The following is a 22,349-nucleotide window of genomic DNA, read 5'->3' on the forward strand; positions in this document are numbered from 1 at the left end:
AGGCAACTGGTTTGCCTCTTGATAGTTAATTAGAAAATCTTCCAATAACACCATGTGAAATAAATAGGAAAAAAGTATAATTAATATGTATGTTGATCTGGTACCTCATCGTTAGGAGACCAGTAGGTATAGTTGCCCGCCTGACATTTCTGGTTTAAAACGGAGGTGAAGTTCAGTTTCACTGAAAGCCACTGGAAATCTTGCTTAGAATACTGGCCAAACAAACTATGAAAGGAAAAAAAAAAAACAATCAAACAGGCAGTGTGTGCAAATTAAATGACGTAAAAATAATGAAACTTCTATTCCTAAATTTTAAATTTTAGGCAAATGGTCACACACGTTGTTGTAATTAAGAAAAGGACCAAGAAGAGCAAAGAAAAACATTTTAAGGATTGGAAGGTGAGAAAACTGTGTGTACCCTGCAAACCAAAAGTGCGGTCAGGAGATGATTATGTCGAAGTCTCCCGTCTTATTAAGTTCTTTAATACTTTAGGTTAGCCTCTGTTCGTAATCGTTGTGTACTTGCCTTGTTTTATGTTAGTTTATTCTATTTACTGTTTAGTAGTGTCTCCACTGTTATTTAGTCCATCTATATATAAACCTTGTACTTGTAATACGTCTTCAGCTGCGGGTAGGAAAGTAATGTAATTACTTATATTTCCAATTTTCAATAAAATTTGCATGTTGTTTGTTGTTGTTGTTAGTGCAATGACCGTATGCTCTAAGTGTAGGTCTGTGTTTTAGGGGGGAGGGGTGATGGCAATGTTACGACATCATTTACTTTTCATAGTACCATACGATACCCTGCCTTTACTGTGTTTCTTACTTGACTATTAATGTTGTTTCTCCTGGTTCAGTCACCATTCCATATACTACGACTTGATTATCTAATGATATATTCTTCCACGATTTGCCTTCCGTGCAAGTGTACCTAAGAATATAACAATGCATTTTGACAATTTGAAGTTGTATCATGACGTAAAAATAGCGCTCATACACTGTGTCCTAAGGCCTTTACAGTTGCCAATCTAACTTACCTTAACTTACTATGACAGACTATAAAGCTTAAAACCTTAAAGATCATAAATGTTTCGAAGAGATAAGTCTTTAGTCTGGATTTAAATAAAGACATGTTCTCTGATCAGCGCACGTGTGAAGGCAGTTCATTCTGAATGCTGGCGCATGTGCGATAAAAGTTATTGTGTCCATACAATTTCAAAGGATGAGACGGAGGTTTTAGCCTTTAAACCAAATTTGAAGACTGCAGGGTTCTAGTAGATTTATGAAACTCTAAAAGAGTCTGTAAGGAGACAGGAGCTACAGCATGCAGGCATTTTAAGTCAGAAAAAAAATACCGTAAAATTCCGAAAATAGCCACTAGGGTTTATATTTTTCAAAGACCTTTTTTGAGGGGCTTATATACGGAGGGGAAATTGCGTTTCAAAATCAGCTAGGCATATACTGGGAGGGAAATTTGCATCTCAAAATCAATTGGGCTAGCTTATAGTTGGAAGAAAATTTATGCCAGTAATTTGCAGAAAGGGGGCTTACATCTGGAGGTCTGGAGGGGCTTATTTTCGGAATTTTACGGTATTCTCTTTTAGTAGACGCCACAATCACCTCTTCTTCCCACTACATATTTCTAGCGTGTATTTGCAAAACATTTATCATGCCAATTTTTAAGCCCTTACTTTTCAAAAGAAATCTGGTTTTGGTACTTCCTCGAATGAGTGCAGGGCGCTTACTTCTAACACGGCCAAAGCGGGGTGGAGCCTATCCAAGTATCCCTCCCTTCTCCCAATGACATGAGCTTTAGGGGGGGAGGGGTCGGTGGGGAGTTTCCCAGAATCCTATGCTGATTTAACCCTTTTTACTCTCAAAGTGAGTGGCGGAGTCTTCAGATATGGTTCTAACTTTTGAGACTGTGGATGACATCCACTGGTGTTACCATTCAAATGAAACCTCTTTGGTAGTACTTTCACATGGTACTATTTATTGTAGTGTGTAGTTCTAACTTTTGAGTCTGTGGATGAAATCCCATGGTGTTACCATTCAAATGAAACCTCTTCAGCAGTACTTTCACATGCTACTATTTGTTTAGTATGTAGTTCTAACTTTTGAGTCTGTGGATGAAATCCTATAGTGTTTCCATTCAAATGAGACCTCTTTGGTAGTAGTTCTGACTTTTGAGTCTGTGGATGAAATCCTGTGGTGTTACCATTCAAATGAAACCTCTTCAGCAGTACTTTCACATGGTACCATTTATTTAGTATGTAGTTCTAACTTTTGAGTCTGTGGATGAAATCCTATGGTGTTTCCATTCAAATGAGACCTCTTCAGCAGTACTTTCACATGGTACAATTTGCTTTTCAGCATTATACTAAATGAAATTTGGCAATTTTGTTAAGTTAAGTCTACTTTTTGCCCAGTTTTGGGAGTGACAAGGGTCAAATGGCTTACCAAACTTCCTGTTGATTACGCCACATACCAACAGCTGCAATAATACCACCATGGTCTCCGATCACAAAATCGTAAAAACTACTGAACTCCTAAAAGAATAAAATGAAACAAAACACCGTCAACAGAACAGACACGAAGACGTATTGCTCACGAAATGGTTGCCTACTTGTCTCGCCCGAACAATACTGTTTGTTTTACCAACCACGCAGTCGTCATAATGTAAAGCTTTATTACCTTTGTCCAGGTTAGTCCTCCATCGTTGGACATAAATACTCCAATTGGCCAGTGCTGTCCTAGTCTATTACCCAAGTTGCCTAAAAATAAATTCGAAAAAAACTTGTCAAAGATGGTGAAGGAGGATTGGGGGGCAGGTCTTGAATCTAAGGGGTAATTATTCGAAGAGCCTTCAGGCTAGATTTCCTCCGCTCTCTTGGGTCTGGTCTGCTGTTGTTGGTCCCCTCTTTCAGGGGAGAAGCGCGGCCCATTTCCCAGAGAGCGACTGATAATCTAGTCATACACGCCTCTGTCAGCTTTTTCTTTACCGACCTAGAGAAATACATCTGCAGTCCAAGATTGAAAATGGTGTTTGGGACGTCACCCAATCAGAAATCAACTTGTTCCTACCTAACAAAAAATGTTGCTGGCCGTATATAAAAACATTATGTTTCCTTGTGTTCCGCAAAAGATGATTCTTCGATTGCGAGCCAAATGTTTTAAAGTTTTTACCATCAAAATTTCACGTTTTTTTTAACAATTCTAAAGCAGCCAGGGAATTAAGATGTCTTGGGATAGAGCCGAAATAAAATGCATCCTCATCTCGCCCCGATGGCTCGGCCGAGAAACAAGTTTTTGCAACAATGTTATCTCATTTGCAGGAGCATAAGAACTGTCCGCTACAAAACACTCAGAGCAACATTGCACAAACGTATGACGAGAGAACATAACAGTTTACTGTAACTCTAGGGGGTACTCCTGCAAAATTCGTAGGAGGGGGATATGGAAAAAAAACAACAACAACAACAAATAAACAAACAAACAAAAACAAAATCACCCAATTCCAGAAAGAATAAAACCAAACCCTAATCAAAGTCAGATTCGCTGAAATCTAAACCCAATTTGGGACCAAATGGGGTCAAAAACCATACCCTTTGAGGCAGCATATACTGCTGTAGCTTACATAAGAGCGTCCGCTCTCTGCACAGTTGCCTGCGATTATAGACCACAGCTTTGCTTTCACATTGGCTCTACTACTCTGTTATGCAATGTAACAAATCAACTGGCCATTTCCAAGTTGTCCCAAGCCTCTGTTTCAAAACGAGGCTAAGTGCAAAGCCATTGATATGAAAATGATTTCCTGTTCTCATGCAAGTATAAGTTATTTTTACAACAAAGGTTTTGCACTTAGACTCGTTTTGAAAGAGACAGTTTTTGGAATGAAGTGGCCTAGTAATTATTTCTAGCCTGCGTCACAGTGGAAACTAAATTCTGGTTACGTCCAAGGTTGAATTACGTCTGTTGACAACCAGCCAATTTTGTTTTTTCGCTTCTAAACGTACATTCACTGTTTATGTTGGGACTTGTTATTAAGTGTTAAAAATGTTGTGAAAAATGTCAAACCTTGGGCTACAATAATGCCCACAGCAGAGTCTGAAGACAAGACCCCTGGGATGTAGTAAAGCCAACGGCTGAGTTGAATGTGAATGTGTAGTGAGCATCTCGGCTGACAGAGAAAAAACAGTAACAATTAGTACAGAGACTGAGGTGTAACAAGGAAATGAAAGGCTCTGTTGCATGAGATGACAAGAACACAGCAAAGAAAGATATATTCAAAGTTGTCTGTAACTTTTTTTGAAAAGAAAAAACAGTCATGGTTCTTTGAGGCGACCACCCCAGAATAAAAGGGGCCGCCAATAGAGACATCACAGGTAGCCCAAGCTCGAAATATGAGCATCGGCACTGTTGCGTAACATTCAAAATATAAGGATTTGTATGGAAAAAAAAACCCTATCGTTTCTGTAACATACGAGAATGAAAGGATTTCAATAAAAAACAGCTTACCTTACTTACAATGTGCGTTACGTCTCTCCTGTGTGGTCCACGGGCCGATTTATGAAAACCGTTTACATAAAAACCCATAAAACGGCCATAAATCGGCCTGTGGACCACACAGGAGGGACGTAACACACATTTTAAGTGAGGTAAGCTGTTTTTTATTGAAATCCTTTCATTTTCGTAGGTTACAGAAACGATAGGTTTTTCCCCATACAAATCCTTATATTTTAAATGTTACGCAACAATGCCGATGCTCGCCGATACCCATATTTCGAGCTTGGGCTACCTGTGCATCTACTAGAGTAAATGACAGGCGGCCGTTTGCAGGAGTTTTTAGCACAAAGCTTGGCATATGTTGTTAATTACCAATACATTTGGCTAAAATAATGTTAAAAAATAAATGAAACCAATTTTCTCTCTCAATGCTTATGTTACTGGTCAAAATTTTTAACTTAGGTTGGTTCTCAGTTTCCTTTGTCCCCTAGCCCTAATTCATGAATAATTAGGGCTAGGGGACAAAGCAAATTGAGAATCAACCTTGGTTAAATTTTTTTTAACTGAATTTAATTTTGACCTGTAAGATATACATAGCTTTTTGCTGTAAATTCTATCTTGTCTCTCAAGTTTTTACAGGAAAAATTTACTCGCAAATGCTTGCCAGAAGATATTCTTTCAATCACAACTCACAACTTGTAGCTTGTGAATGTTTATTTTGACCCCTGAATATTCATTGAGGTTTTGGCTGCTGTCTGTTTAGTGGAGATTTCTTAGCCTGCGAGCAAGCTCTCCTATTTGGGCGAGCGAAGCTAGTCTCGCGAGAACGCGCAAGCAAGTGGCGAAGCCGCGAGGGGCAGAGGGCAAAGGGCAGAGGGTCCCTCGCTGGCGCGTTCTCGCGAGGCTCGCCCAAATAGGAGAGCTTGCTCGCAGGCTAGGGATTTCTGTGAGAGCACAGCAAGAGATGACTGTATATGTTAGTACTGATTTCCAAAGGTAGTTCTTCTCAAATTCATGTGCTTACCAGATAACAGTTTGTTGGTCTACCCCTGTGATCAAATTCTGGAGCCTTTAACTGATGCCATTCCCCACCCTTGTTAAAGGTTATCACAGATCTGACTTTGTTTCCAATCTTGTCCAGGACATTTGCTACATATGTTCCTGGTAAACTTTTGACCTGCAATAAAAAACAGGGGGAAGCAGCATTTTAACTGTTACTTTATCTACTTCACCGAGCAGAGACCTACTCGGTGGGGATGGGTATGACCTATCCCTAACCATTCCCACAACTCCTCACAGATAGACACTGGGTCACCTCCAGAAATTAGTTTATTCCTAATGTTTTTTTTTCTTTATGACCCACAACAGTCAGATTAGGGAAGTGCTATAAGATGGGGCCTATGGCTCTTCATTCTTTATAGCTAGTAAGGCTACAAAGTATTTTGCAGGTGTGAAAAAAACTAAGACAACACCTTCGATTCATCCTCGGAGACCCAGGCGCGGTCAGTCGGAACGGGAGAAAAGGCGCGGCGAAACTTTTTAAGCACAGGCGGAAAAGCCCCTGGGTACCAACTCTCACCGGACCATTTCCAAAAGGTCAAGCGAATGCTGGCTCCTGATTGGGCACACAAAATGTTTTGTATTATTGTGCCCAATCGGCGAACAGTTTCTCCTGAGTTCTCTTCGTGAGTTCGTACACGACGGCTATTGACTCGATCACGGCTTGTCATGCACCAAAGAAATGCACGCAGTCAGGAAACTTTCAGTTTGATATAAACACTCCAGTTCAAAATACTGTCTACCCGAAAACTAAAGACGCTTTTCCAAAAAATACAAGCTTGAGCTTACAACAAGTATTCACTCTTGCATCGACCACGCCTTCTTAAATATTCAGGAGTTTAAGATACCACGACAGCTGACAGCCACGAAACCCCGCATGAGAAGTGAATTCACATTTTTTCAGACTCTATCGTGATTATTCAGACTCGCTTACTTTGTCAAATGCAAGAGATCTCCTCTGGCGCTGAATTTCTATCAACCATATCCAAGTTCATACAGAGAAAGAAAATTTTGTCATTGCTTGTTTACTTCTTTCACAAAACGTGAAATTAGGTATTCTCATGTGGCAGTCGTGCAGTAACAGCAAAGAAATGTACAAAAAGCGTAATGCACGTGCAAAGTTGTTGTTTTGCCTTATCAAGCCATTGCTTTTTTTACTTTCTCGTTGCCGCTGCATCTTAAACTTCCTATTATTTACGATACATTGTGATCCGTCAGAAACAGAATTTTCTCAGTGCAAATTGAATTGCTCCCGCTGATAGCATCCGAAACGTTCTTCGACTCATCAGTAGTCAGGAAAGCTTGGTGAACGAACCAGGCAACTGTGGCGAGATAATAGCCGTCGTGTACGAACTCACAAAAAGAACTCAGGAGAAACTGTTCACCGATTGGGCACAATAATACAAAGCATTTTTTGTGCCCAATCAGGAGCCAGCATTCGCTTGACCTTTTGGAAATGGCCAGGTGAGAGTCGGTACCCAGGGGCTCTTCCACCCATGCTTGAAAACTTTCGTCGTAACTTTTCTCCCGGCCCGACTGACTGCCCCCGGGTCTCCGAGGATGCCTTCGATTCAGCTATTTATAGACACTGGTTGATGGTCCGGTGTTGAAGCATTCTGATACTCAACCAATTCAGTTACCCAGTCAGTGTTCAAACCATCACCTCAAGGAGGTAGCATGTTAAAGTGGTTTGGATACCAAACTTGTAATCTAAAATGTTAATGTTCCGTTTTCACACTGGTCACTACCCCTAGAGTCACAACGTTTTGTCTCAAGCTAAACCCTCTGACCATGCTGACAAAAACAGTAGTGCAGCCAACTTCTTCGGCTACTGCCAGTTATGTCTTTAACCACACAGTAGGAGGGACACCTAAGTGGACTTAACAGGCCCCAGGTGCTCAAAAGGTGGATACCGCTATCCATTTGATAAAGTTCTATCCACTAAATAATGCAATATTGGTTTCCCTATTACTTATTTGCTGGAGAGTGTTTTATCACGGTGGATAGCGCTATCCACTGGATAAATCTCTATCCACTGAATAATGCAATTGGTTTCCCTAATACTTATCCACTCGATAGTGTTATCCAGCGAGAGCACTATCCAAAGTTTGAACAACCAGACCCAGTTGTAAAACCAGTTGGTAATTGACTGCTGAAATTCTAAAAAGTTTATATTTTGCAGCTCCAGTAATGTAACGATTTAGATTTGGAGCTGACAGTCAGGAATAGCGATAAACTTCAACGTAAATGTTTCACTTCCAGAGCAATTTACTGAGACCAATAATGTTTTGGTGACTTCAGATTGATCGAGGTGAATGTTATCAGCTGGGGTACACCCTCCAAGATCTACATTATTTTTCCGATCATATCAAAGCTGAATCAATAATGTACCAAAGCACTGCTGGAATGATCGCACCATGGGATGTGGTAGACGAACACAAAGAGGAGGACTCAATGCTACCTGTCATCAGAAGCGACAATGGAACTGATACGGGTGAAAATAATTTAGAAAACATCATAGCTCAGTAATATTATCAGTACCCTGCGTAAGTCCACCAAAAGAGTCTTCTTTCCCCAAATTGTTCTGGTGGTGCTTAGGATATTTTCTAGCGAGAGAGAGAACTTGGCACCTGTCACATCTGATATGTAGAGATTGTAATAATCTTTTTTGTGCTTTACGACTACCATCAATTCATTCTCGCTACCATCAACCACTTTGTACTCCTGAAAAATCATCAAACAAAGTAATGAGAAGGGTCAACAACCTGTGGTAGTAAAATTCTATGGTTGTTATACAGCTAGTCTGGTTTACATTAAATTTTTTAGTTCTTTTATATGTTAGTGAAGGTAAAATAGACAAAGGTGAATAATCAAGAATCAAGAGATAAAACTCTGACAATAGTTCATAGTCAGATCTAAATCGCTAAAAATAAGTGCTTGCCTGGCACAGGTTTCTGCCTTGGGGTCCTTAAAATAATATTATATTAACCCATTCACTTCTCGCAATTTTTCTGCAAAAACGCCTTTCGAAGATATTCCCATCATGTTCTGGTCACTGGCTACGAAGAATAAAAGCTTCCCAATGCAAGACGCCATTTAAAGGTGCAGTTCACAGCCTTCTGTTCCAGAGGCAAAAATCAACCTCTAAAGTTTGGGCATATCGCTTTCTCTCCTCTCCTCTTCTTTCTCTTCTCTTTCGGTGGGAAAAAGTTTCTGGAAAGCTTTTAGGGTACTAGGATTAGATGGAAGCTGTGGAATAGTCTCCCAGACGATTTTCAGTCTATCACTACTTTAGATGTATTTAAAGTAAAAATAAAACAGCATTTTTTTAAGGGTATTTTTGGAAAACTAAGTTTTAGATATTTGACATTGTAAATCAAGCTGAAAAGCCTTTTTGAGGAGATTAATAAAGTGGTGGTGGTGGTGATGATGATGATGATGATGATGATGATGATGATGATGATGATGGAAGGAAGCGCAGGTAGGTAGTGGAATAAGATTCTCAATACAGGAATTTTTGCCAGTCAACTTTACAAGGCTTTTGCCTTTTTCTCTCACCTCCTTGACTGACTCATGCTCATTCTGGCATGGTTGGAGAAATATCTACCCCTGCACAAGTAAGATAACAAAGTTGTCCTTGACTGTTCAAACTGATGATGTCACAAGTGGTACAAGGGATGTGGATCAGCACGGGTGTTAAGGGGTGGTTCAGGGGTAAATGGGTTAATTAGTGATGTCAGTTATTCTATTTAAATCTTACCTTTTCTTCATAATCAGTCAAGGGGAAACGTGCTCGCTGGAAAAAGTTCTGGGCTTGGTTGGAATTATAATTCTTGTACCACACATATAATGCTTTGGATGACGAGCCTTTCTATAGAGATTAAGTTAACGTGTTAAAAATCTAGCAAAGTCCCAGGTACATGGCTACGTGTAGAGCATGTTAATTTGGCACATTACTAGACATGAATAAAGCAAAAGGCTTTTTCTCTGATCACTATTTCCACTGGTGAAGAAGGGGGGAGGGTTTACTCAAAAAGATTTATATACAGTACAGTAAATTATTAAAATCCTTCCGACGGTAAATCTGTCACCATGGAGTTGCACTGGCAACTACACGATCGACCAGTGCAGCAAAATCACTCTTACTTGTGTAGACCTCTTCGCTGCTCAATGGAGACAGTTAATAAATTAGCAATATTTATCCAAGGGTTCTGCATTTGTATGGACACCTAGACTTCGCAAACAGCATCTTCTTTGTCAGCGTAGTGTTTGAACAACAGCAAACATGACCAATACATTTTAAATATGGGGAGGATCTGTTCCAAGTTCCAACCTCATATCATTTTATATACCATTTTGGACAGAAAAGGCACCCCTTTCACATTCCTTCCACTGAAAAATGGCACCTTTTTAACATATATAACTACTCAACAAGAAAAACTTGCTTAAACAGGCAATCCTCTTGTTACTTTTGTGTAATGTTTAATAAATGAAAATGACATAGCTATAAGGAACATCTTTTCAAACCATTTTCATTAAAGGCCCTTTTTATAACTTAAGAGAGAGATTTTACTACCTGTTCAAATCATGAATTTCCTTCCCTTTGCAGAAAAAAAGGTACCCTTTCAGAAGGAGCTTCTCAATGTAGGCCATTGTAGGAAGAACATCCCCTGCCCCCCGACCCCCCCTTCCCCCACTGTGGCTACCTAATGTTAAGACAAAGGCACAGCCCAACATTCACACAATTTTTTTACAGGCAGCATTTGCACAGCATTTATCATTTTTGAATATAAATGTATCATATTAATCTAATAGTCTGGGTGACATATGACACGTGATGAAATTACAATACTGTGGATGGCAACATTCCTCTGAGTAACAAGAAGGTAATTACTATCTCAAAGTAAAGATGTTAAAAATGAAGATGTTAGAGCACTAAAAGACACTGTAAAAACCTAAGGAATCTAACAAATTTTGTTAAATAAATAAATAAATAAATAAATAAATAAATAAATAAATACAGTTGAACCTCTATGTGCAGCCAACTCTCATAAGTGACCACCCCCACCCCCCCCCCCCCCCTAAGCAACCACCTATCCAAAACACCAAAACTTTCCTAGTTTAAGTCTTACAGTTGGAACCTCTTGTAAACGACCACCTCCTGTAAGCAACCGCAACGGCTATTTGGGGCTGATGGTTTAATGATTTTCTATTTTAACCTCTTGAAAGTAACCACTTGCCAAGTTTTCCGCTCTCTTGTGGTCTCTGTGTGCACTATCCTACTTCGAATGTACGAAGAGCTTTAGTAACAACATGCAACTGCACATGTCGTAACTTGGAAATTACATGCAATAAATTTTCTTCATTAAAGTAGACATGCACAGACTTCTTGTCGGAAGAAAACCCCTGTGGTTCGACTCTTGTAAGTGACCACCTCCCATAAGAGGCCACTAAGTCTTTGCATTTAGGGTGGTCGCTTATGGGAGGTTAAACTGTATTTCAGAAAACTGGGAACTTTGAACAAACACTTCAAACTTTCAAATGTGAGGAGCTTTCAATACAATGAACAAGTCAGAACTCGACACGACTATTAGCGTAACTTATCACCCCCATCATGAGGTAATCAAAATCGTTTATATATTTGGCGTGTTTTCAAAATTCTTATCATAATTTTTCTCTCAACAAAAGGCTTGACAAATTATTAGGATTTGACAAAATTTGTTAAATAAAATCCTCTTTTCACTCATCACCATTTGACCACACATACTCATCATCAAAATAGTTGAGAGAGTGAGTCAAAATGCCTCAACATTTCGTATACAAAAGAAAGGTTGCTCGACAAAGCTAAATATGACTTTCAGCTTCCCTCAACATGTTAAACAAATTATGTTGGTGAAGGGCAAAAAAAACATCTAACAGAACAGCTTTTGATGACAATGCTGTCTGTCAGAGTGTTCTATACATACAAGGTTTTTACTTGAGTGATTGGTTAATTGTGCCACAAACTTACAAATTTTCTTAAAATAAAAAGAAAAACAACATTATTGTGTTAATGATCAATGAAATGACCTATAATAGGATCAGAGATGATACTCATAAGGTGATAACAATTCACCTACCATCACAAAAACAGGGCTCTAAAGAGTTGTTATGCATTTTTAGGATCATTTTAGCGAAGGTATATTGTTAACACAACTGGGCCAATTATGACAAAATACCTTTTCACCATGGAACAGTGAGTGTAAAATTGAATTGACGCATGAGGGTTTTTAGTTTCTGAACACACAGGATCAATGTAATAAAACTTTTACAAGTGTAGCTATTGTTTTTGCACCCCAAAATAATAGCTACACTAGTAAAAGTTTTATTACATTGACCCACAATTTACAATAAATGTACAGCACAGAAACAAAATTTAAACACAATAATTATTTAATAGTGTGTGACTATAGTGCGAATTATTAATTTAGTCTGGGTAGATTATACTGTGAAGTACAATAATCGTAGCGAAAATTTTGTGGTTGTGGTAGTATGAAATGGCCTAACATGGGCGGATCTAGGGGTTGGCCAAGTTAACCACTGACAGCAACCCCTTTTTTCTTGTATTTTTTTTTATTTTAGCCTATTTTTGCACTACTAAAAAGCCTTAACTATTGCTCATAACACTCCCAGAACACTTTAAGACTATCTTTTTGAGTGTGAATTTCTTTGGGGTAACGTTGGGGGAAAAGGCTAATGCCCTTACCAGAATTATTTTTTATCAGCTAGCCCAGTTTGATTTTCTGTATAGCTGCCCCTGCTTTACTTGAAAGGGCTTTTAAAGACACAAAGATGTGTATGTCTAAGCTTAACTGGGTTTGCCCAAACAAATTAACCAACGCCAGCTGCCAAATTATTATTTCAAGCCCTATACCCAACCACGAAGATCCCTCTCTACATCTGTACCAAGGGAAGCTTTACATTGGAGGGGTTCAACTGTTAAAAATTCAATTTGCCTTGGACTTCCTTACCTCAACAAACATGTATTTGCCTACTACTTCGAAGCTATGTGACGAGAAAGGTCCCAGAGTTGTGTCAAAAATTTTAACACACTTTTTTGCCTCTGTCTGCGAACAAGGTGGGAACTTGATGTGCTTTAGCAATGAGGTATCTGAAAGAGGATATAAAAAAGAAAAAAATCAGATAAATTTTTGCCTGTATCCATTATCATTATTAAATCAGAAAAGATACATGTAAACAAACTGTTAGCAAAAATTTGAAAATAAAAATTAACTTTCTTTAACTAACAATAGAAGCATGCCAGTGGAGCTTTTACAAAGAAAATATTCTTGTTATTTCACTTTCAAATAACCCTGAGAACTTGGTACTTATCTAATAACAAAAATTAATATTATTTCCTTACATTTTTTTGTGCACATATCAATGTGTTATGTTTTGTGAATAAAATCACATTAATACCCTGTATGTTGCTTTTAACCAATTATTGTGGAAGTAAGGAACTGAAATTATCAGAGTAAATGCAAAAATCTCTTACAAGGCTCTCCAGAGCTCACTTCTAGAAAGAGTTCAGAGCTATTCCCAGGTGCCCTGAAAAAGGAAAAGAAAAGTTTATAGAGATAAAATCATTTCCCAAAATATTTTTTTTATTGTTAATTATTTTATTTATTATAACAAAACAACAAGAAACAAACACACAAAAAAACGAAAATAATATGGTAATTGTCAAATTCACAGAAATTATTATGTAACATTAAAAAAAGAATAAAGAAAAACAACAAAATATGGAAAATTTTAGTGGCAATAATACTTGTCTAAAAACAACTTACAATACAAAAAACAAGAAACAACAGGAAAACTTATACACACATCGCAAATGCATACTAAAGGAGATGTTGAAAGGTGTTTTCAAAGGTCATGAGTACTATTAATGTTGTCAAAATACATAGAGGATATTACACAGTGGCGTGAAGATATGAATTTTACTTTCGAGTGGCAAAAAAATATTTTACGAGCGAGCGCAGCGAGTGAGTAAAATATTGTTTTTGCCTCGAGAAATTAAAATTCATATCTTCAAGCTGCCATGTAACATTCTTTTTATTATATAGACAAAAAGACATCGCCAAAATAATAGAGGGAAATGACCGAAATTACATCATGGATAAACTCATGTGTGAGATTATGGAAAATAAACCACTCGGGTCCTGGATGTAGTTTTTATGAATTTTACGAGTGGTATATTTTCCAGTAAAACACTCGTGTCTATACAATAAATAAGTTTTAATCATTTTGTGATGGCCATTTGTATACAAAATCAATGAGAGTTCAGAGAACAAGGGAAAGTGTAGTCACAGGGATGCCAAAGTCTGGAGATCTAAAATCTGAAGACACTACCATTTGCGTTTCCCTCGGCCAAATATCAATGACCAAATCACCAGTCCCCCCTCCCTTGAATGGCTTGGGACATTGCATTTTAAGTAAAAGTTTGCTTTTGTATTGTAGCAACAAAATAATCTTTGCCTTTGATGAAATACATGCAAAAATGCCCCACGCTAAATTCCAAACTAACCACCAAGTTGGCTTCATCTGGAAGATTTGGTAACCTGTGTCAGAGAGCTGGAGATTGTCGCCATACGCAGGAGACTTACCAATAATCTGAGAGAGCTGGTACATATGTTATAGGCGAAAATTTTTTTTTGCAACTTAAATTTTTCAAACTTAGGTTGATTCACAGTTTCCTTTGTTTCCTAGCCCTAATTCATGAATAATTAGGGCTAGAAGACAAAGAAAATAGAGAATCAACCTTGGTTAAAAAATTTTCACCTGAATTCAATTTTGACCGGTAACATTACACAGTCAGGGCTGTGTTGTTTCAAAGCTTGGGTAACTTTAATCCTGGGTGAACTCCAAACTGCAGCTCATTTGTTGTCACAGAAATTAAACCTGGATTTATGCTGATCATCATTCAAACAACCCAGCCGAAGAGGCCCACATTTAATTTCTCTCTAAAGTAACACGTTCACTTAGGCCTTAGGTCAAATAATTTGAAAATCATAAGCCTTTCATTATAAAAAAAGGAAGCAAAAAATAGCAATGTTTCTAACTCTTAACTGCCAGTTGAATGATACAGGTTTATAAATAAATATAATCCACCTGAATTCAAACATAACGTGAAATCTCACCAGGAATGTCTCAACACATTTTCAGACAGCTCAAAAAATCTCTTCCCTCCATCACTTGCATAGAAAACCTACAAAAAGAATCAAATTTTTAGAAACTGATAAGTTGAGAAAAAAAAATCCTAAAAGGCAAACTGAAAGCCCCAATAGTGACCAAAATCAATTCGCTCCTAAACAATATCCATATGTTGCCAAGAGAAATGGTTATGAGAGTTAATAAAATGATCACTAAAGAAAAAATGCTTTGATCTGTTATCAAACTCTCTCAACTAATTCTTTAAGGAACGGATGACGATTAGTATGGAGAATTAAAGCTTAAAGGGTTCAGAGTACAGTATAAGGAATCTAACAGACACCCAGGGTCTCTACCTTAATAGCACTTATTCTTGTGGGTCTTTAATTTTTGCATTTTTTTGCAAGGTAGGAATCCAAACTATGATTTTTGTGGTTTTAAGGTAAATTGAGGTTCCATTTTTGAAAAGTGCGCAAATTTAAAATAAACAGCTTGCTTTGAGCAAGTCTGTCAGTTGGCCGACTGTCAGTTTACTATTGGCTGTCTGTCAGTTAAGGAAAGTTGTTCTTCACAATTAGCCAGAACTGAGGCCATCTGAGCATTACCAGGGTTGCCACTCATCAGAAAGTTAAAAATTCCCTGAGTTTTCCCTGACTTTTCACTGACCTTTAAAAAGTTTTCACTGATCTTTTATTAATGAGAAACAATCCATGTTACCATTCACTTCAGCTTTTTTTTTGGGGGGGGGGGGGTATCAATAGTTTTCTCTTCATTTTCAACCTCTTTCTGCTTTGCACGGACAGAGTAAGAAGGAATTTGCAAGAAAGCATTCACAATGAAAACCACTGATCACAACTACCACATGTGTCAGATGTAGTGTCAAATTGATCGCTTTGCTTGCCTTGCAGCATACTTTTCGTCTTTTCCGAAAGAAAATGCATTTCAAAATCTTGAAGAAAAGTTATGAACTATAAACTGGAAAACAGAATTCCCTGACTTTTCACTGACTTTGACAATATCAAAGATTTTCCCTGACTTTTTAAAAAATTCCCTGACTTTTTCCTGACCTTGAAAAATGTTCATTTTTCCCTGACTTTTCCCTGACCATGGCAACCCTGATTACCAGCAAGTCAAATCCCCCGGTTTTGAGGGGCAGTTTCAGCTGTTTGAATTCTATTATAATATTGAAAGATACTAGTAATAACCAAAGGTTACGTAGTGCGGGCGAGAGTGATCGAAGGTCAAAACACTTTTGCTCCAGTGTTGTGCTTTGTGTAATTTTCACTTGACAGATGGTCAAAAACGTGTGCGATCAAATTCACATGATCAGATTTTGAGTGATAGACGGTGCAAACGTGCGTGATCAAATTGTGTTCTGTGCATTCCATACATTCTTAGTGGAAGTGCAAATGAATGCTGGCTACATACATGCGACGCATGTGTAATTATAACAACCTGGAGATTAGGATTGCAGGCTCCTCTTGTCACCTGCAATAAAGCACTGTACCATTATACCTTTTTTTTATTTGTATCATGGGCAATAATCCACTGGTCGGAATAAGGACTACAGGAAATTACATGCGGTGAAATAGCCAAGGTTGTTGATTTAAAAGTTTTCCCCTCATCTGTTGAGATGTAAAGAGTGCCATCTTTCAGCGAACTAACAATGACCTTAAAGAAATATATAAAAGGAAAAATAAGTACAGTACATGTGGTTTGCAGTTTTATATGAAGTTAAGGTAACCTGGGTAGCAAGCGTTTCCATGTGAGTTCGTCAGGAAAGTTGGGAGGAGAGCAAAAACGAGAAATGACATGTACCGTGTGTACCAAGAGAAATATTTTACGAACAGTTGGATGCCTTGAAAAACAAACAGGCCAAAAAGGAATCGCAGATAACGCTTTTTATCGAGGATTCATTCTTCGATAAAGCAAAAGGATATCTCAAATACCTGGAGGACTGAATTGTTCCAGACAAATCAATTCTTTGCAATGTTTTTATAAGGTTTCAGTTGAGATGAAACCACATAATGCTCCAAATTGAACTTGACAATAAACAACAACTACAGTACCATAAAGTTACTTTATTATAGTTTTCTGCAATTATGTGGAGCATGTTTTGAAGAGAACAAAGTAAAATTTACAAATCTGGTAACCAGTTCTGTTTGTTATTCATGTTACACTGTATACTGGCTGCTATGTTGACGAGCTGTCAATTTACAAATGAACCGAACTGTGAAATATCAAGGGGCATTTTCTAGAGCCGTGGGGTTTGCAGGCCTGCGTTTCCTCTTCTCCCCTCCCCCTTCCATTTTGCTTTACTCTCGATCCAACTTTTGCCCACTAACTTAATTGGAAACACTTGCTATGCAGGCTAAGTTAACCCTTGAAGTCCCAATGGTGACCAGCATCAATTTTCTCCTAACAATATCCATACATAAATATTATTAAGAGAAAAGGTTTTGAGAATTTTTTTAAAATGACCACCAAAAAGAAATGCCTTGATCTTTTATATATATATATTGAAGGGCCAAGGAGGATCTGTTGTCATTACAGATCAAAGCAGCGATCTATTATGAAAGTTGTTCCATTGTTTTTTGGTTTTAAACGAATGACTGCAAAAAGTCCAAAGACTTGCAACGTTTTTCAGGTACAATATTAAATCTTCAATTTGTAAATATAAAGTGGTCAATACTTTTGAGCAAAATTAGAGCTAAAGTGAACCATATTTTGTCAAGAAAATGATATTCCAAGAAATTTTTGCTGATATTCTTGGCTTGAATTTCTGCAATAAGATAAATTTCAAAGAAATCTTTAGAGACAAAGGTCATAACTGGTAAGTCTTTCTGAACTCAGCCTTAAAATATATTGTTTTAGAACTTTCAAAACAAGTTGCTATGAGGCAAAACAAGGCCACAACACAAATTCTAAGGACAAGTATTCTCCTTTTTTACTAAATTTTAAAAGATTGCTAATCGATTGAGCTATTCTCTAAAAGAATATAAAACTGTAACAATTCATAATATGATGTATTCAACATACTTTCTTATTATTGCTGGCACAAAAATCCACATTATTTATGGTTTCGTGACTGAATGCTTCATCTACCCGATGAAATGTGCTGCCATAATCTGATGACCTTTATGAAGACAAAATAAGTTTTTATATCTTTAGTTGCAAACACAAAAGCTCAAAACCATCTATTGTAGAATATGTTTAAAACAAACAAAAACAAACAAATTTCAATTATTAAAGGAACAGAGAAAATTTTTGAAGAAAAGTGGAAAAATTATTCAGAAAAGGCATTTATTTGAGTAAACTCTCCTTTTTCTCCTGCCTTGTTTTTAAAAAAAATCCAATATCTACAGATTCCAAAAGACAAGACAAAATATATTCTACAGAATATCCTGTCTAGCAACCTTACTATCAAATCGTTAATTAATTTTGTTTACATTAATGTATTTCTTCTGTATTTAAGATCTATGTTTATGTAATGTGTATGAGAAGCAAATGAAAAAAAAAATGAAGAAAAAGTAAAAATTATTAAAAAAAGCATACTCAGGGCTTCTGATATTTCGCCCGGTCGCGTACCCGCGAAATTCAGGTATTTCCCCGAAATCCGGCGAAATTCCCAAAAAAACGCAAAATACTGCGAAATCCGCCAGAAATATTTCCAAATACATGTCGGCAAAACATATTTAATACTTATCTTGTCTATTAGACCGGTTTTATTCACCCCAAACGTCTAAATTTAGCTTGAAACTTCGTCACTGCAACGAGTAAACAACGTCCCAAAACTACCAGGCGTTTTTAGATGAACGTTGCGAAAAACTGGGCACTAACCATAATGTTAATGGCTTTAACATTCGCTCATTTCTGGAGCGAACTGATGTTGAAAGAGCAAATGATTATTCCTGTTTAAAAAAACGTTCACCAACGTTGGTCATATCGATGCAAAATTGATCAATTTTAGCGAAATTTGCCAAAAAAAAAACCCAGCGAAATCGGCTGTTTTTTACTGATTGTTTCTTGGCGAAGTTTCCCCCCGAAATTTCCCCTGAAATTGGCTGATTTTCCTAAAAATTTGCCTCTGAAAATCCTTCGAAAATTGACTTTTTTCCGCTAAAATCCCGCGAAATGGGCTGATTTTTCTGCGAATTTTGACTTTTCTCCAGCGAAAATCAACCGAAATCGGCCGATTGTTCCGCGAATTTTGACTTTTTTCCGCGAAAATCCCGCGAAATTGGCCGATTTTTCCGCAAATTTGCCCCTGAAAATCCAGCGAAATTTTGCTTTTTTTTCCGCGAAATATCAGAAGCCCTGCATACTTGTGTCATTCAAATTCAAGCCATTCACACTTAAACTGCCCATTATCCCCTGGACAGATCTGTAGACCTTGTACTGCTTGTGACATCATCAGTTTTATAACTACTCTGTAATCATTTGCATTAGCTATGAACAGTTTTTAAAAATGTCAGAACAGCTTACCTCCAGAAATAGGCATCTTCACAAAGAGTGTGATCATTTTCAGTTTGGTTAATTTGTCCACAGGTGTAGATATAAATTACCTGAAAGATTAACAGAATAAGAATCATTATTTCTTCATGCTTTTGAAGTTTAAAATTTCAGGCACAAAGCACTAGAATGGCATAGAACTGTTGCTAAAAAGGTAATTCTTTAATGTGAAAGTGAATTCACCTGAGGTCAGTTCGCCCAGACTTATGATTTGGTGCGATCATTGCAATCACTATTGCACATGTAGACTACAGTTTTGTACATATTCTTTCAGTATCTTGAATATGATTATCAAGATTGCTCAGTTGGTTCAGATCATTGGACCTTTTTCCAGCAATCAGGAATGGAATCCAAGCTTAACTCAAAGACATGTCTGATAAGCCATACTAGGGCCATTTATACGAGGAAAAATAAGACGCGTCTTACATAAGAGGCGTCTTAAATAAGACGCGAACTGTACCATTTATACGAGCATGTCTTATCTAAGACGAGAACAGCTCGTATAACTGGTTCGCGTCTTATTTCTGTTCTTGACTCGTTTTCATGTGAATGTGGCCCGTAGCAACGGCAACCAACAAGGCGCGAAAATTTTCCCGCCAAAAATTAACGCATGCGTACCATGCGTTCGCGTCTTATGTAAGATGCGAAGGTCATTTATACGAAGTTTTTTCTTGTCTTAGCTAAGACGCGTCTTATCTAAGAACAAGTGATAAGGGCTGTTCTAAAATAAGACGCATCTTAGCTAAGTCGCATCTTATTTTAGACGAAATGTGCTGTTTATACGGAAAGTTCACGTCTTATTTAAGACGCGTCTTATGTAAGACGCGTCTTATTTTTCCTCGTATAAATGGCCCTACTGTCGTCCGTTGAGTGTTCTTTGTCATTGGGAAAATCAACTTACAAGAGGGCGAAACACTGTTCAAGGGCAAAACAACTTTAAGGCAAAATGACCACAACTGAGAGCCAAAGACCGACTGGTATGTGTCTTAATGCATGTAGTTTTTTTTTCCCAGTTTATTGGTATCACTGCAAAAGAAATACTTGAACCAGGGTTCATACAAAAAATTGCAACCATTTTTTAAGGACTTTTCAAGGACTTTTCAAAGACCACATTCAATTTTAATTTCAAGGACCACCTACCGGAAATCTAATTTCACAGATTGAACAAAAATGCACATAACTTTATTTCCCAGTCCATTCTAATATTACTTTAAAGGCTTGAACTGTTTTCTCTACCAACTTCTCTACATTTTTCAGTTCACTTGTCTTGAATAATATTGATAGTTAATTTTTGCGCAGAAAACCAAAAAACGTTTAAGTAAATCACCTTTAACTTCTCTGAGCTATGATTTATATTCTGTTTTGGAAAACCAAGAAGCATTAAAAACACTTTCTAGGCCACTTTTAACATTCAAAGTTGACGAAAATTCAAGGACTTTTCAAGGAAAAATGGAATTCAAGGACTTTTCAAGGACTCCCCCTACAATTCAAGGACTTTTCAAGACTGAGCAAACCCTGTCAAGTGTACACTTGAAAAAAACATTGCATAGAAACCTCATTTAGATATATTTCTATGTACACTATCTGAACAATATAGTGTGGAAAGATTATATTAAACACATGTGGCAACTGACAGGCTTAAATTCTTGTAACGTTATCATGTCATATTACAATCGGTTTGTGTGACTTAGCCGATCATGTGAGACCATCCTCAATTCACTTCACTTGTAATTTGTTGTTTAAGCTTCCAAGTGCCTTTTGTGCCGGTTTATTAAGTGGAATCCTGACAATCCTATTCAGATTTTTTTCCCCTTCTCCTTCCTTTCGCTAATTTTTCCCCTTTTTCCTTCCTCTTGAACTTATTGTAATATTGTGTGAGCTTAATGCAGGGTTTGCAAATTTTATTGATGAGTGGAGTCACTGTGACTTCTGCTTCACAAATTTTGGAGTCATTTTGGAATATTTGGAGTCAAGTATCACAAAGAAAAAAGCCATTTTCAGACTTTCCAGCATGTGGTCCTGGCATGTATACACTATCGTGAGGGATACACAAAGTAGCTGTGGTGGTCCGCTGACCTGGAAAGCTCAAATCCATGATAGCAGTCATCGAATAAACTTTTATGGTAATTTATCCTCTTCCTGTTTTGTCGTGCAGCATAATTCTTTAATTTTGATGATTTAATTAAGCTTTACAACGTTTATAATTAACGTAAATTGTATTTGTTGCGAAAAAGGTTAGGACAAAACTGTGTTTGTTACCGAAAATTTCTGGAGTCAAAGTGACTCCTTCCATGACCTTTGTGGAGTCATCTGAAAACTTTTGGCATATTTGCGAACCCTGTTAATGTATTGGGTGTAAGTAAGAACTTATTTTTTATTGAATGTTGTTTATTGATCTTGACCTTATTTTGTCTTCAACAACAAAAAAGATAACAAATTACAAATAACTTGTAATTTGTTATTTTACTAGTTAGCTTTTTTAATAAGACCTCTAAATTTAACGTGTAAAGCCCACAAGAGGTTTACATTGTTTTAATGGCCAGATGAAACAAAGCTCTGTTGATTTATGGCATATGTTCCACTTTTTACATTTAGGTAGCTGAAGCACTCTTTCATTATTCATGATCTAAACTGATAGTTTGCCCAAATTAAAGGTCAGTGTTCTGTCTAATAACTTTCATTGACTGTGTTTATGGACAGATGAATTATTAGACAAAGATAGGCTACCATTTTATAGAATAAACAAAGTCAATGGCATAGTGTTAAATTTTCTAACCAGTACATTTGTGTATGCCACTTTTCTTCAAACAACTATCTGGCATAAGTTTATGGTTTTCTAGGGTGCAAAGTCGCCTACAGTTGTTTTAATTTTGAAATGGTAACATTGTTTTCCTCTTCTCTTCGGCCTGATCATGCCTGAGTGCATGCTTACATTTCAAGCTCTACCGAATTGCGGAAATGATTTGCATTTGTATTTGCTTTGATGTAGGACAACTAGTCTAGTAAATGCGCCACGGGAATGCACACTTATCATACTTAACCTTTAGCTTTATATTGTACTTCCCGTATTACCTACCCTGCAA

General features: G+C 37.3%; 1 protein-coding gene across 1 annotated transcript in view; it reads right to left on the minus strand.

The window, feature by feature from the left end:
• Positions 1–22,349, minus strand: part of LOC140933729 (VPS10 domain-containing receptor SorCS2-like) — a 38,213-nt gene that overhangs the window by 15,172 nt on the left and 692 nt on the right. The window contains exons 2-15 of the mRNA XM_073383349.1: positions 19,240–19,319; positions 17,794–17,890; positions 16,270–16,425; positions 14,745–14,812; positions 13,100–13,152; positions 12,576–12,715; positions 9,326–9,436; positions 8,107–8,289; positions 5,531–5,683; positions 4,078–4,180; positions 2,695–2,774; positions 2,461–2,549; positions 827–931; positions 105–225 (exon numbers count right to left, since the gene is read on the minus strand). Coding sequence (XP_073239450.1) covers positions 105–225; positions 827–931; positions 2,461–2,549; positions 2,695–2,774; positions 4,078–4,180; positions 5,531–5,683; positions 8,107–8,289; positions 9,326–9,436; positions 12,576–12,715; positions 13,100–13,152; positions 14,745–14,812; positions 16,270–16,425; positions 17,794–17,890; positions 19,240–19,319 — 1,539 coding nt within the window. The remainder of the gene's footprint in view (positions 1–104; positions 226–826; positions 932–2,460; positions 2,550–2,694; positions 2,775–4,077; positions 4,181–5,530; positions 5,684–8,106; positions 8,290–9,325; positions 9,437–12,575; positions 12,716–13,099; positions 13,153–14,744; positions 14,813–16,269; positions 16,426–17,793; positions 17,891–19,239; positions 19,320–22,349) is intronic.

Source organism: Porites lutea, chromosome 4, assembly GCF_958299795.1.
Source record: "Porites lutea chromosome 4, jaPorLute2.1, whole genome shotgun sequence".
Classification (NCBI taxonomy): Eukaryota; Metazoa; Cnidaria; class Anthozoa; order Scleractinia; family Poritidae; genus Porites; species Porites lutea.